The sequence below is a fragment of the Nelumbo nucifera genome, chromosome 6 (assembly GCF_055504915.1).
Source record: "Nelumbo nucifera cultivar China Antique chromosome 6, China Antique-T2T, whole genome shotgun sequence".
Lineage (NCBI taxonomy): Eukaryota > Viridiplantae > Streptophyta > Magnoliopsida > Proteales > Nelumbonaceae > Nelumbo > Nelumbo nucifera.
In genome coordinates this window covers 6,819,049-6,831,306 of record NC_142654.1, presented here as the reverse complement: position 1 = coordinate 6,831,306, position 12,258 = coordinate 6,819,049, and the positions used below count along the sequence as shown (strand labels likewise).

The 12,258-nt window shown below is 38.2% G+C and overlaps 1 protein-coding gene and 1 long non-coding RNA gene across 3 annotated transcripts; one reads left to right on the top strand and one right to left on the bottom strand.

Annotated features, from left to right (window-relative positions):
* Positions 1 to 1,076: 1,076 nt before the first annotated feature.
* Positions 1,077 to 4,610, bottom strand: LOC104604494 (uncharacterized). The gene is made up of 2 exons (XR_736409.3): positions 2,619 to 4,610; positions 1,077 to 2,463 (listed from the first exon to the last, which is right to left on the bottom strand). It is a non-coding gene; the product is annotated as an uncharacterized LOC104604494 (long non-coding RNA).
* A 2,803-nt stretch (positions 4,611 to 7,413) lies between these two features.
* On the top strand, positions 7,414 to 11,894 carry LOC104604492 (transcription factor MYBS3). 2 transcript variants are annotated; one of them, XM_010268849.2, is made up of 3 exons: positions 7,414 to 7,969; positions 10,754 to 10,962; positions 11,216 to 11,894. In XM_010268849.2, the coding sequence occupies exons 1-3, from the start codon at positions 7,669 to 7,671 to the stop codon at positions 11,633 to 11,635; spliced, it is 930 nt and encodes a 309-aa protein (XP_010267151.1). In that variant the 5' UTR covers positions 7,414 to 7,668; the 3' UTR covers positions 11,636 to 11,894. The 2 variants fall into 2 exon arrangements, with proteins under 2 accessions (XP_010267151.1, XP_010267150.1); XM_010268848.2 differs by having other exon boundaries at positions 11,105 to 11,894.
* The last annotated feature ends 364 nt before the right edge of the window (positions 11,895 to 12,258 follow it).

Sequence of the window (12,258 nt, the reverse complement as noted above, 5' to 3'; positions counted from 1 at the left end):
CTCGGCTCAGTTTAAATCAAGCTTCAAGCCGAGCTCAAGCCCGATATATAAGCTCGTTTGCTAATTGAGCCAAGCTCGAGCCTAGTGAAGCTCGGCATGTGAGCCTCGTGAGCCTAGTATAATAAATAAATAATTTTTATCATATATACATACATATGCGTATAAATATATATAATAAATCATTTTTATTACATATATACATATATATATATATAATATTTTTTATTTTTTATGTATAATAGTAAATAATTTTCATAATTCTTAATTTTTTATATGTAAAATAAAAAATATTTTTATATGTATAATTTTTATTTTTTAGAAAAAGCTTGGTTTGCATTCGAGCTTGAGCCATCCCGAACTCAAACTTGTGACCTTTTGAACTGAACCAAGCTCGAGTTGAAGTCTCTAGGTCGAATCGAATTCGAGCCTAACACCATTTCTGAGAGCTGAGCTCAAATAGCCAAATATTCTGCTCGAATCCACCCCTACCCACTTCCAGCCCATGAATAGTATGATCGGTACACTTTGCTAAGTCTATATTTACATATCTTTCATCGTATGTCAATGAGTCAAAGTCAAGGTGGATTTACCACCACATCCATAGTAGCACCGGATGTGAATTATATGGATTGAGTCTCTTTGAAATTTTGTAAAGATTGTTTTATTTGTGTAAATATTCCAATGACCCAATAGTTGAGATGGTCACTTGCCATTTCTTCAAAACAGAAGGCACAGGTCCGTGACTTGGTCGGTGGGCCTCACTTTGTATATTCAAATATTCTTCATATATGATATCATGTATCAAAATAAAGGAAATGTTGATCTAGCAATGCCCAATATTAAGCACCCAAAAAGTTTAAAATGGAGATTACATTTGAAAGAATTTTTCTCAAACAAGTTGAATATGAGCCTTAGCGTGCGGTTGGACTGGTCAGACACCTTTTTATATTTTTTTTTATTAAAAATGTCATAAACTATGTTAAAACATAGTAATTATAACATCCATTGCTTTGTGCAATGGTAAAATATCATGCTAATAAGCATGAGAACATGAGTTGGAGTATGAAAGCAGCCACTTGATGCTAAAAGTATCAGAGGTTAGAGTGATCATCTCCCTTGACATCCCTTTATACATTAATTTGCCACAGTTTCAATTTGGAAAATTTTCCAATAAATTGGACGCAGCCATAGCTAAATTCGCATAATTGTATGAATTCTTCATGGAGAGCTCAGTAGTATATCCCAATCATGTATTGAAAACATCTTTCACCGCATCCAATGCACACTGAGATATGCTGTGAGGTGTGTTGGTGTGGGGAGCCAATTCGAACTCGCTATCACCGCCTCTTTTCTGATAATTAATGCAGGCTGTGGGAACTGCTTGCATTTTCAGCTACGTTACACTCTTTATCACACAACCAATGGCAAGATGATTGGTTTGCTAATTATAGGAAGAAAGAAACTAAAGGGTTTGGAGATATTTGGCAACTAAAGATAGTGACACCAGCCATCAAAATTTTTATAGTTGGTTGACGAGATAACGAGAGTGACCACGAGGGCGGCTTGATGAAGGTCTTGAGTCCAGATAAGAGAAAGAGACAGCGGTGGAGATTTGGGTAAGATGTCGAAGAAAAAAAAAAAAACAAAAGCTTAAATATATAAAGAAATCCAACATTCACACTTCCTCCCACGAGTCACGCGTTCGTGAACCCGCGAATGAGAGAATGATACGTCGACCAGGCCAACATTAATGTCCGTTTGAGCGTTAACGTGGTCTGGTTGACTCAATCGGATGGTTTACGCGGATACGAACCGGTTTGGGACAAAAGGGCCTAGTTTCTTTGATTCTGTTTTCCTGAGAGCTTCTTCCACCGAATCCTATTCATACACCAAACTCTTTCTCTATCAGCGGCGATAGAGCTCCGGCGGTTTATCGACGGCGACAAAAAAACCTCCGGAAGAAATGCATTCTTCTTCTCCTCTTCTCTTCTTCTTCTTCGACAAGTAACTCCGGTGGTAGGGCCGGCGATCATTTTTCTTCTTCTCCTCTTCTTTTTCGTCTTCTCTGATGATAGGTCCAATCTGAAGGGGTGGTAGGACCAGTACTGAAACACAGTAATAGATGAGCGTGAGTGAGGACTCCACTCCAGAAACAGAAAGAGCGAATTACATCCGGTGCTAGTATACGGTCCTAAACCTGATTATATATCAAAAAAAAAAGAAGAAAAGAAGAATCAGAGTATTCAGACTGAATATCTAAGCATCATATGGCATATGGTAGATGCAGCAATTGCTTATCAGAAGGAAATTTTAGGGTTTAACAATATCGGAAAACAGAGCATTCAGAGATTAGGGATTTGTTGAATTTGTTGAATTTTTCGAACTGATTGGTTGCATCCATCCATCCAAATGTTCTGTAGACTTATCACAACAGCAAGACCTTAATTTCCAAATTGAGATTTCCTACAGACAAGAACAGCAAACAACAAAAACGAAAAAGATCTTATTACAGAGTTTTATCAATAAGCTTGCATCAGAACAATAAAATCAAAGATGAAATTAAACAAAAAAGAAGAAGAAGAAAAAGAAGAATTAAAAGGCTAGGCATCGCTGCCTACCATCGGAGAAGACGATGAAAAGAGGAGAAGAAGAAGAAGAGAGAAGAAAACATTGCCGCCGGAGGTTTCATTGTCGCCGTCGATCAACCGCCAGAACTCTATTGCCGCCGATGAAGGGTAGGGTTCGGTGGAAGGAGCTCTCGAAGGGAAACAAAATGGAAAAAATGAGGCCCTTTTGTCGGTGTTCCAGACCGATTCGTATCCGCGTAAACCGTCCGATTGAACCGACCAGACCAAATTAACGCTCAAACGGACATTAACATTGGCCTGGTCGACTTTTCGTTTTCTCATTCGCAGGTTCACGAACGCGGACTCTCCTCCCACTAGCATATTTACTTGTAAGACTAGTCATTCATCCACCTTCCTCTTTTTTTTCATTTTCTCTCTCTCTTTCTTTCTGATAAAGTCTCAAAGATTCCTGGAACTCCACCACTCATGGATAACATATTTTATCCCATTCACTGCATAATTTGATAAAAGGCGGAGACAGTAGTAGTTATCTTAAATTTATAGAGCTTCCACATTTCTTTATCCAAACCTACTTTCTTACTGCAAAGAGATAAAATTTCATGTTCACTCATCATTCCAACCAAGCCTTTACCAAATCCCCATGTCATGTGGCATCTACAAACAGGATCTTCCAATAGTGACCATTCTAGGCTTTCAGTCCTTTCGTTTGGCATCTCCATTTTACCAATCAATAAAGTGTCTTAAAGTTCAATACAAGGTTAGAAATATTGCAACGTATTGATTTTTCAATCCATAAATATTAAGTATTTAAGATTTAGGGGAAAAGGACCATATTCCATCATTTATACGTTATACTCGTCCTAGAGATAACCTGGCCTGATTCAAATCTTAAAATCTGAAACAATTTTAAAGCATGAATATTGCTCCCTTAAATTGTGATGTATACAATTTTTGCATATATATTACACGTATCAATGCTTTGAACCATGGTTTAAGACTAACAAATTAAACAAGATGGATGTGAGTTGGGTCTGGAATTGGTCATAAATGCTTCACTCAACATTTGACTATTTGGAAAGGGAACATCCTGAGCTGTAGGTGGATCATATTTGGTTGGAAACCAAAGTAGGCAAAGGAAGATAGCGGCCTGGCGGGTTGGTTGGGATCATTCCCTCCATCATCATTGTACCTCCATGTTTTTAGTTAATTGAGACTATATTTGTTTTTGGTGTAAATGTGAATCGATGTAAAATTCTACAATTAGTTCATATTTGCCTTGCCTATGTTTATTTTCAGTATAAATAGGGATTAGTGTAAAATTTCATTCATGATCTGTATTTTTTAGGCACTTGTTATTAATATAAAATTTACATTGAAAACTGATATAAATAATATATTGATTTTATTGTACATTTACATCATCGATTATCACATCCAAAAAATTATAACAGTCCACTAAAATTTTAAATCCATCAATGAATTTTTCACTGAAAAGGGTTTTGATGAGATAAATCAGTAGCTAAAAATGGTTGTTTTTGATATTATTGCTGTTTTTTTCTAAAACGTTTAAATTGATCAATACAAATTGATGAAAAATATATACTATCACACATAACATAAGAATCAAATCAACAAAAAAAAAAAAATGCTAGCATCCCTCAAACTTTGAATTTGATGGACAGTTTGTATTGATCAACCTAAAACCCAAAAAGTTTGTAAGTAAAAACAGCAATAGTATGGTAGCAAAAACAAGTAATGTTAACTGTTTGGCTGGACAACACCTCTCGAGCAGCGTTGCAGAATCATTTGCAGTTGTTGGATGCGGATAACATAATAAAGACGTGGATATATCAACAATCCTAACGTGTTTACTTTGTTTCCATAGATTCTTTAACGTGTATACAGTTATATAGCACCGAAACTGGAGGCCTACCAAAGGTAAACGTGTATCATCTTATCTTCCACGTGGCTAAGCTAGATACGTGGAGAGTACATCCAATGGATTTTAGGGTCATCGGTCTCTTTCCATAGCTTACACAACCCAGTGGACACGCGCCAAAGGAAAATATCTCTTCACTTTCCCACGGCCACTACATACCCTCCATGTCCATGTCCACCACCTAATCGATCAATTAGGTAGATTGAGGACTTAACCCTTTTTTGCCACGTGGAGGGATATTCTTATCACGTAAGAGGCCCTTCGTTGGCCATGGACTCATGGTTCACTCCAGAGTACAAAAACAGCTCAAGCCCCAAACCACCTTGGATCCTCTTTATGGACACCAAGCAGATCAGATAGATATTTTGATTGGATATATTAATATTGGGATCTGAACTGAATCTTATCCATTGAATAGATCAATCTCGGTTCGGATACAATTTGGGTTTGTATATCATTATTAAAATATAACAAAATTATTAACAAAATGAATATAAAAAAATACTTTGATTGAATTTGGATCAGGGATGCGGATCTGAAACGAAAATCCGATAGAAAGGGATTGTTTCGTAGGTCGTCTATGATTTTTTTTTTTTTCTCGAAGGACCCGACTAGCATATGCATATCTGAGAGCAAAAGGTTTTCTTTTATTTACCTTATTATAGTGCTTCTTCTCCACTCCAAAAGACCCGAGTAGGAGAGGAGACTGGAGACCCGTTCCGCATCACGGTCAACTGAAGTGGGAGTGGGACAGACGTGATTTCGGACACGTCTCTAACGCTTTATCAGAAATTTCGCAGTCATTCTTTCTGTTTAATGAGTTTATCTAAGGGAATCCACAATCCATACCACTTGGACAGTTGGACTGAGTTTCCAGGAATCTTTTAATAATAGCCCAATCGCCATTTCTCATTTCATTATCCAGTCGCCAAGTCGTTTCCTTCCCTTTCCCCTTTTATTTGTAGTCAAACCAAACCTCTTCATTTCATTATCCAGCTGCCTTTCCCTGGGGACGGAAATGACAAATCCTCGTATGTTAAAGGACGTTTCTGTCCTTCCGCAATAAATTCCAAAAAGTTGATAGATAAAAGCTTTCCTTAAACGGAACTACGAAAACTGAAAACAAACTGTAGAACCATTACATCGTCTGTCCCCAGAGAACAGAAAATTTTCTGTCCCCCCAATAGATATCTGCCACATCTTTATTTATATTCCAATTCAATTTTTACGGAGTCAAAAATTTAAATTCTCTTAACTTGCGTGAAATTTTCCCCCTTAACCTACCCCAAATTTCTTCCCGTTCATTCCTCTCGAACTGGTTATTCCATCTCTCTCCCTCTCATTTCTTGTTCTTCACTTGCATTCTAACTTCTAAACCTTTACTGGTAGCAGGGCTGCCTCCTAGCGCTTGGTGAATCCGAACCTCTTATTTCATTCCTCTCTATCTCCCTTTCATTCCCATCAACTGCTATAAACAAGGGTAATTGTCATTTGTGTGGCTGGAAAAAAATTTGTGCATTGGATACAGTCGTTAAGTGTCTCTAGATTCCAACAAAGTTCAACTTTAGCTAGAGTAGCAGCTCCTGTGGGTTTCAAGAAAAGCTTTACCATGATTGAGCATGATAATCCAATAAAGATTTTCATAATTCTTACAATGGCGAATGCACTTAGAGGACTGTAATTCTTCCGTTCCAATATAATTAATGCAGTGATTACAGCTGAAATGCCCCCGGCTTGATCATACATCCAATTCCGTCCTAAAAAACTGGTAAAGATGATCAATGGGAGAAGGGAGAGAAACCTAATATCTTCGAACCTCTGGAAGATGAAGCAACTCAAGACTCCATAGACGGTCCCTAAAACTGTCCCTTGTGACTTAACATTCGCAACCTTAAACATTGCTTCTCTCCCCCAGCCATGCCGACGGCGACTGTCAATCCTGACCAATACCCATCTCCCTTACTAAACATTGTCCCAAAGAAAACGAAAAATATAATCTGCAAGCGTTGACTCTATGAAAAACTATAGTTGGTATGTTAAGCTCTTGAGCCACATCAATGGTGAATGGCATGATCCCATCTTCTTATGATGCATGTCACAGGCGGCCGGACGTTATTTTAAGGAGCCGAACAATTCCATGAGGTGTGGACCTGAGTGGGGGTGATCAAAAGGAAGACCTGGGATGGTTGCAAAGTGGAATCCGGGCCAACGGGCGAAGTGTGTGGGAGTTGAGGTTGATAAAGCGAAGGAGACGGTGATGGATGTGTTTGGTGCTAAGGAATGCGACATGGAATTGAGCATGTGATATTATAACCTTCGAAAACTTGAGCACTTGAGGTAATGCCACTGATGATGGCTCCATTTTTCCATTCTGATTGCAGTAGTGACGGTCGAACGAGAGAAGTAGAGGAAGAGGACGAGCAGCAGAGAGAAAGAAAGAAGAGGGTAAGACAGAGGAAACGAATGATGAATGAGGGAGGGGTGGGTGGGGTGGGTTAATGAAATCAAAATGAGTTTTGGATTCTAGACTTAAAAGTCTAGACGCCAGTAATTTCAAGTGAAAAAAGAGTATATAACGTGTTCAAATTCTATTGGGTGGGACAGGAAATTTTCTATCCCTTGGGGACAGACGATATTATTGATAGAAAGGATAATAGATTCCCTTGGGCTCATGAGTCATGACAAAAAACAATGTCGATAAGGGTTCGGACCTCCTATCCGGAGTTTGCCAATTATGTCTAGTCTAGGTTAGTCGGTAGTCCTGTCATTTTGGATAAAAAACGGGAGACCAAAGGGAGTCTGACCAATTCCGTAATTAATCCAACAAAGAAGTCTTAAAGTACACACATTCCCTTCCCCAGATATATATAAACATAAAAAAACTAAAAAGGGAAACGAAAACGAAAAACAAACATAAAACACACACATGCAACCATCTCCTTTAGTTTCTCTTCTCTCGACAACAACTTATGTATATCTTTCTTCTTTCCTCTATATTCCTCTCAGCCTCTGATCTCTCTGTCGCACTGCGCAACTAATTTGTCTCTTCGTTCATCGTTCTCCGAGTGACGCACTGCTGAAGGGCTGAGTCCGGTGAGAGAGAACAGCGAAGAGGAGTGATCTTGGCATAGCGAGGTGGCAATGACTCGGCGGTGCTCTCATTGTAGCAACAACGGGCACAACTCGCGGACGTGCCCAACGAGAGGAGGAGTCAAGTTGTTCGGTGTTCGACTGACAGATGGGTCTATAAAGAAGAGTGCCAGTATGGGCAATCTCTCCTCTTCTTACTTTTATTCCTCCTCCTCTGCTGCTGCATCACCCAACTCTGCTTCTCCTTCTTCTGATCCTCTTCGAGATCAAACGCCCGTTGCTGAAGGTTACGTCTCTGATGATCCTGCTCACGCCTCTTGTTCTTCCAATTGTCGAGGCGAGAGGAAGAAGGGTAACATTTTCTTTTTCGATTGACAGAATTATGCCCGGATTCCAGTATTATTTCATTGTTTTGGACATCTTCTCTTTCTCAGTTTCTTGTTCTGATCTTCTATTTTTTATCCAGTTGGATCTAAGCAAGGAACTTTGTTTGGACTTTGGGTAAAGTTGAGATTTTGATTATGTCTTTCTTCAATATGTATCCTTCATTATGTGGGGATGAGGGTCTTCTTTATTTTGATAATACGCTACCACCTTTCATTTTGATCTGATTGGTACCTGATTCCTACAGTCCTTGAGAAAAAAAAAAATGCTTTCTTAGTTGTGATATTTTTTTTTTCTTTTCACATTTCTTCATTTCTTATGCAATGGTGCGTTAACAGAAGTCTTTAATGAGCCTGTAACTGTTCGTTAATATTTCTATTTACCCGATATTTGGTACGTTCAGGGATTCTGTCTGTTATCCTTCCAGATGTCTCTACTAAATTCTAATTTAATTTAATTTCCAGTAAGTTTTGTTTCAATATTTATTAAAATTTCATCTCTTTATATCGGTGATACCTTCCTCTGTTTTGTTTTAGCCTTTGTTTTCTTTTATTTTTCTAACTTTTCCATTATAAGTCATTCTTTTTTCCTCTGTTCCCGTCTCTGTTATTTCTATTATTTCTGTGATTTCTTCTTGTTAATAACAAAAACAACAACAACAGATTATTTTGGGAATTCTTATTCGGATCACTTGGTATTATTCATCATTATTGTCATATTTTTTATCAATCAATATTATTGTTGCAATTAACATTATAATTAGGAAAGAAGCTTGCAAACTTGTGTTGATATTTTTCCTTTTCTCTGTGTCATGAATCTGCCTAAGATTACAGTTGTGCATTTTTCCAAGTTCTAGCCATCAAACAACAGAAGCAAATGACAGTGATAATTATCAAGTAATCTCCATGAAATTACACCTTAAGAGAAAGTCAGGAAACTGACGGAAATTATAGATTAGTATCCTCCAAGTAAAGCGTTTTCAGTCTTCTGCTATTTTCCTCAATTAGAGCATATCACCCTTCTCCAAGTTTTATGGATCAGGTTTTTCTTTCTTTTTTTTTTTTTGCACTTTGAAATAATTTTGCAGGAACATTTGATAGTGGTCGAGGATATAGATGTCCCTGTTTGCCTCCTTTAAGATTTAGATTTTTCAACAATGTCGGTTGTTGATTATTGCATCTTGTTGCTTTGGCTCCAATTTTAATAATAACTTGGAAATTTCAATGTCAACTCCTACCATCTTTCACAGATCTCTTATGTAATCTTTCTATTTTCTTTCTCTTTTCTTTTCTTTTCTTTTTTTTTTATGTTTTACTTTGAGGCTTTTGACTTATTAAGAATTCACAAGTTATGCTTTTCACCATACACATGTGCATGCACCTCTCTCTCTAAAGGTATCCTAATCTGGTCAAATAGGGAGCTCTGCCTATTCTGCCTTGTGGAACAATCATGTGGAAAATTGGGACCTTCTATCTGAAAGAGTATCGACTGGATTTGCCATGTGCCCAATCCCACTGTCCATATCAGCCCATACGGCCAAATCTGTATTGGACTTTTTCCTGATTGATGATTATAAACATCCAAACGTGCAACATTTTAATGCAAAAAAAAGCCCTACTTTATTTTGAGCAATTGGAAAAGAATTTCAAGCCGAAAATTTTATGTTGTTAAAGCTTGGTCTTGATTCCTCTAGAATACCAAGCCAAATATGGATTTAACCATGTCAATAGGCACTGTGATTCTGTTGGCCTAAAAAGTGCTAAAACATAGCCTAAGAACCTTTCAGATTATAACAAAGAGTGTCTCTTTTTTGTTTGGATGAAGTATCCGAATCTTATTGGGTTAGATCACAAGTTTGAAGTCGATTAGGCACTTGAATTCTTATCAAGAAACATGAATCCCTTTGATTTTAGTCTTCAAACTTTGTTAGGCTCATTGGCATTAGCTAAATTTTTTTTTCTCAGAAGAAGCCAAAGATCCAAGAGGCAACAGTCAAATTGGTGTCAAATTAGGTCATCTTCTGCCAATAGAAAGTGAAGATCTCTTAGCAACTACTGAATCTTATCATCTAAATCAATCTCAACTGTGACAACCATAGATTTGATCCTCTTCTCCCCTCTCAACAGAGGCAATATGTGCCTATTAGATGATATGGTTATAACAGTCAATAATTAAGGGACATTAGTCACTGAGATCAGGAGATAATCCCCAATCATTCCAGTGAAGATGTTATGGATGAGTCAGCACATTATGTTGTTTTCCCTCTTTGTTATACTCCAAATTTCTATAATGCTTATCCTAGTAAATGCTTATTCATTGTTAAATTCAAGTCATCACACAAACAGACTTGTGTGCAAAGCCAAGGCTATAGTTTTCCAACCTTGAGATTCAGTTTGGAGTAGAAAGGAATTAATTTCTGAATGAGGGGTTTTATTTGGTGTGGAGTGGGGAGCTAGAGACACTTGCAATGGCATTGTCCAATTAGAGAGTCAATGCGGATTGTGGGTGAATAGTTTAGACCATTAACCAGTCTCCAAAACAGTTTATATGTGAAACCCTTGAAAAACAATTTCATGATAAATGCTGGATTTGGTAAACAACTAGCCAAATAAATCATCTGGGGTGAACTGTTGAGCTGTTGCTGGTGTTATTAAATGTTCCTAATCCTTTGTCACATGGGATGGATATGGTTGTATAAGGGTTATTATCATCTTGTTCAGAGTAATGAATAGGCTTCTGGTTTGGTCTTCAGGGGTCCCATGGACTGAAGAAGAGCACCGGCTGTTCTTAATGGGCCTGCAGAAGTTGGGGAAGGGAGACTGGCGTGGAATTGCACGCAATTTTGTAATATCAAGGACTCCAACTCAGGTAGCCAGCCATGCCCAGAAGTACTTCATTCGACAGAGTAATGCAACCCGGAGAAAGAGGCGCTCAAGCCTATTCGATATGGTCCCAGATATGGTTTGTCTAGTTCTTCATTCTACTGTTGTTATGTTTATAACTCTTTCACACTGTTTTAGGCAGAATTCACAAAAATATCTTGCATTCGAAACAAGTACATAGAAATAAATGTGTAGCTTCTCTTTTTATTTCGAATTTTCAGTCTATAGATAGGGCACCTGCACCAGAAGAGCAGTTAGTGCACCATTCTTCTCAGGCCAGGGAGAGCGAGAATGTGAACTCATTGCCTACGTTGCATCTCTCACTTGACCAGGAAAGTGAACTTATGGAAGCCATTCCCGATGAGACTGTCAAAGCTGATGAAAGCGTAAAAGTTGAAAATTTTGCAGCAATGGTTCCAGGGCATTTCACAACATACCTACCCATTCCATTCCCGTTCTGGCCATCAGGTCTGGCCCCTGCTGGAGAAGAGATTAATGTAGGGGAGACTTCCCATCACCATCAGGTTCTAAAGCCAACCCCAATACTTTCCAAGGATCCTTTCAATGTAGATGAAGTGGTGGGGTTATCTACACTTAGTCTAGGAGAGGCTGCTGCTGGTCGAATAGAACCCTCGCCACTCACCTTAAAATTGAGAGGAGCTCCATCCAGGCAGTCGGCCTTCCATGCAAATCCTCCTGTCAGTGGGTCAGATTTGAGCAAGAGTAACAGTAGTATAATCCATGCAGTTTAATTTAATTAAGATCATGGACAGAAAAGCTCTTTATCTAGTTTTTCATTTCTTTTTTAACTTGATGATATTTTCTTGATTAATTTTCCCCAACACTTCTTTTTCTATATAAATTTTCATTGTCTACACAAGACGAAAAAGTCTTCCTAATCCTGATAACAAGAAGTTAAAATGGTTGGGGTGGGGCTGCTGTAACTGTAAACAAAAGGCTAATGGAAAATTCTTGAATCAGAATGATAATCAGATAGTCCTTTTATAGAAATATGTGTATATTAATAGTCAGAGAGAGAGAGAGAGAGGCTAAAGAATTAAACCAGTCCTACCCAGGAGATCTACAAGGTCAAGAATTATGTCCAACTCGTGACAAGCAGTTGAATTGGGTCTGCAATTTTGTCTCCAACTCGTGCGATTTTGCATACAAATATAGATTACAACAGACATCATTCAAATCCTGTTAGAAGACTCTTGTCTCCCACATTCTCAAACGCTTGAGAATGTTCCTTGAATTCACCATGTGGGCTGGGATGCTAATAATGTTGCGCTCATGTTCTAGCTAGCCCGTTTCTCTCTTGGTCTTGGGCAACCCACCCACTTCATTAATGGTGTTCATCTTCCCGGATCTATTG

Bases quoted from the DNA above. Each gene is read 5' to 3' on its own strand.
- LOC104604492 (XM_010268848.2), top strand. From the start codon at position 7,669: ATGACTCGGCGGTGCTCTCATTGTAGCAACAACGGGCACAACTCGCGG. The intron at 7,970-10,753 runs GTAACATTTTCT...TTTGGTCTTCAG, and splicing joins TCGAGGCGAGAGGAAGAAGG to GGGTCCCATGGACTGAAGAA. The intron at 10,963-11,104 runs GTTTGTCTAGTT...TCGAATTTTCAG, and splicing joins TCGATATGGTCCCAGATATG to TCTATAGATAGGGCACCTGC.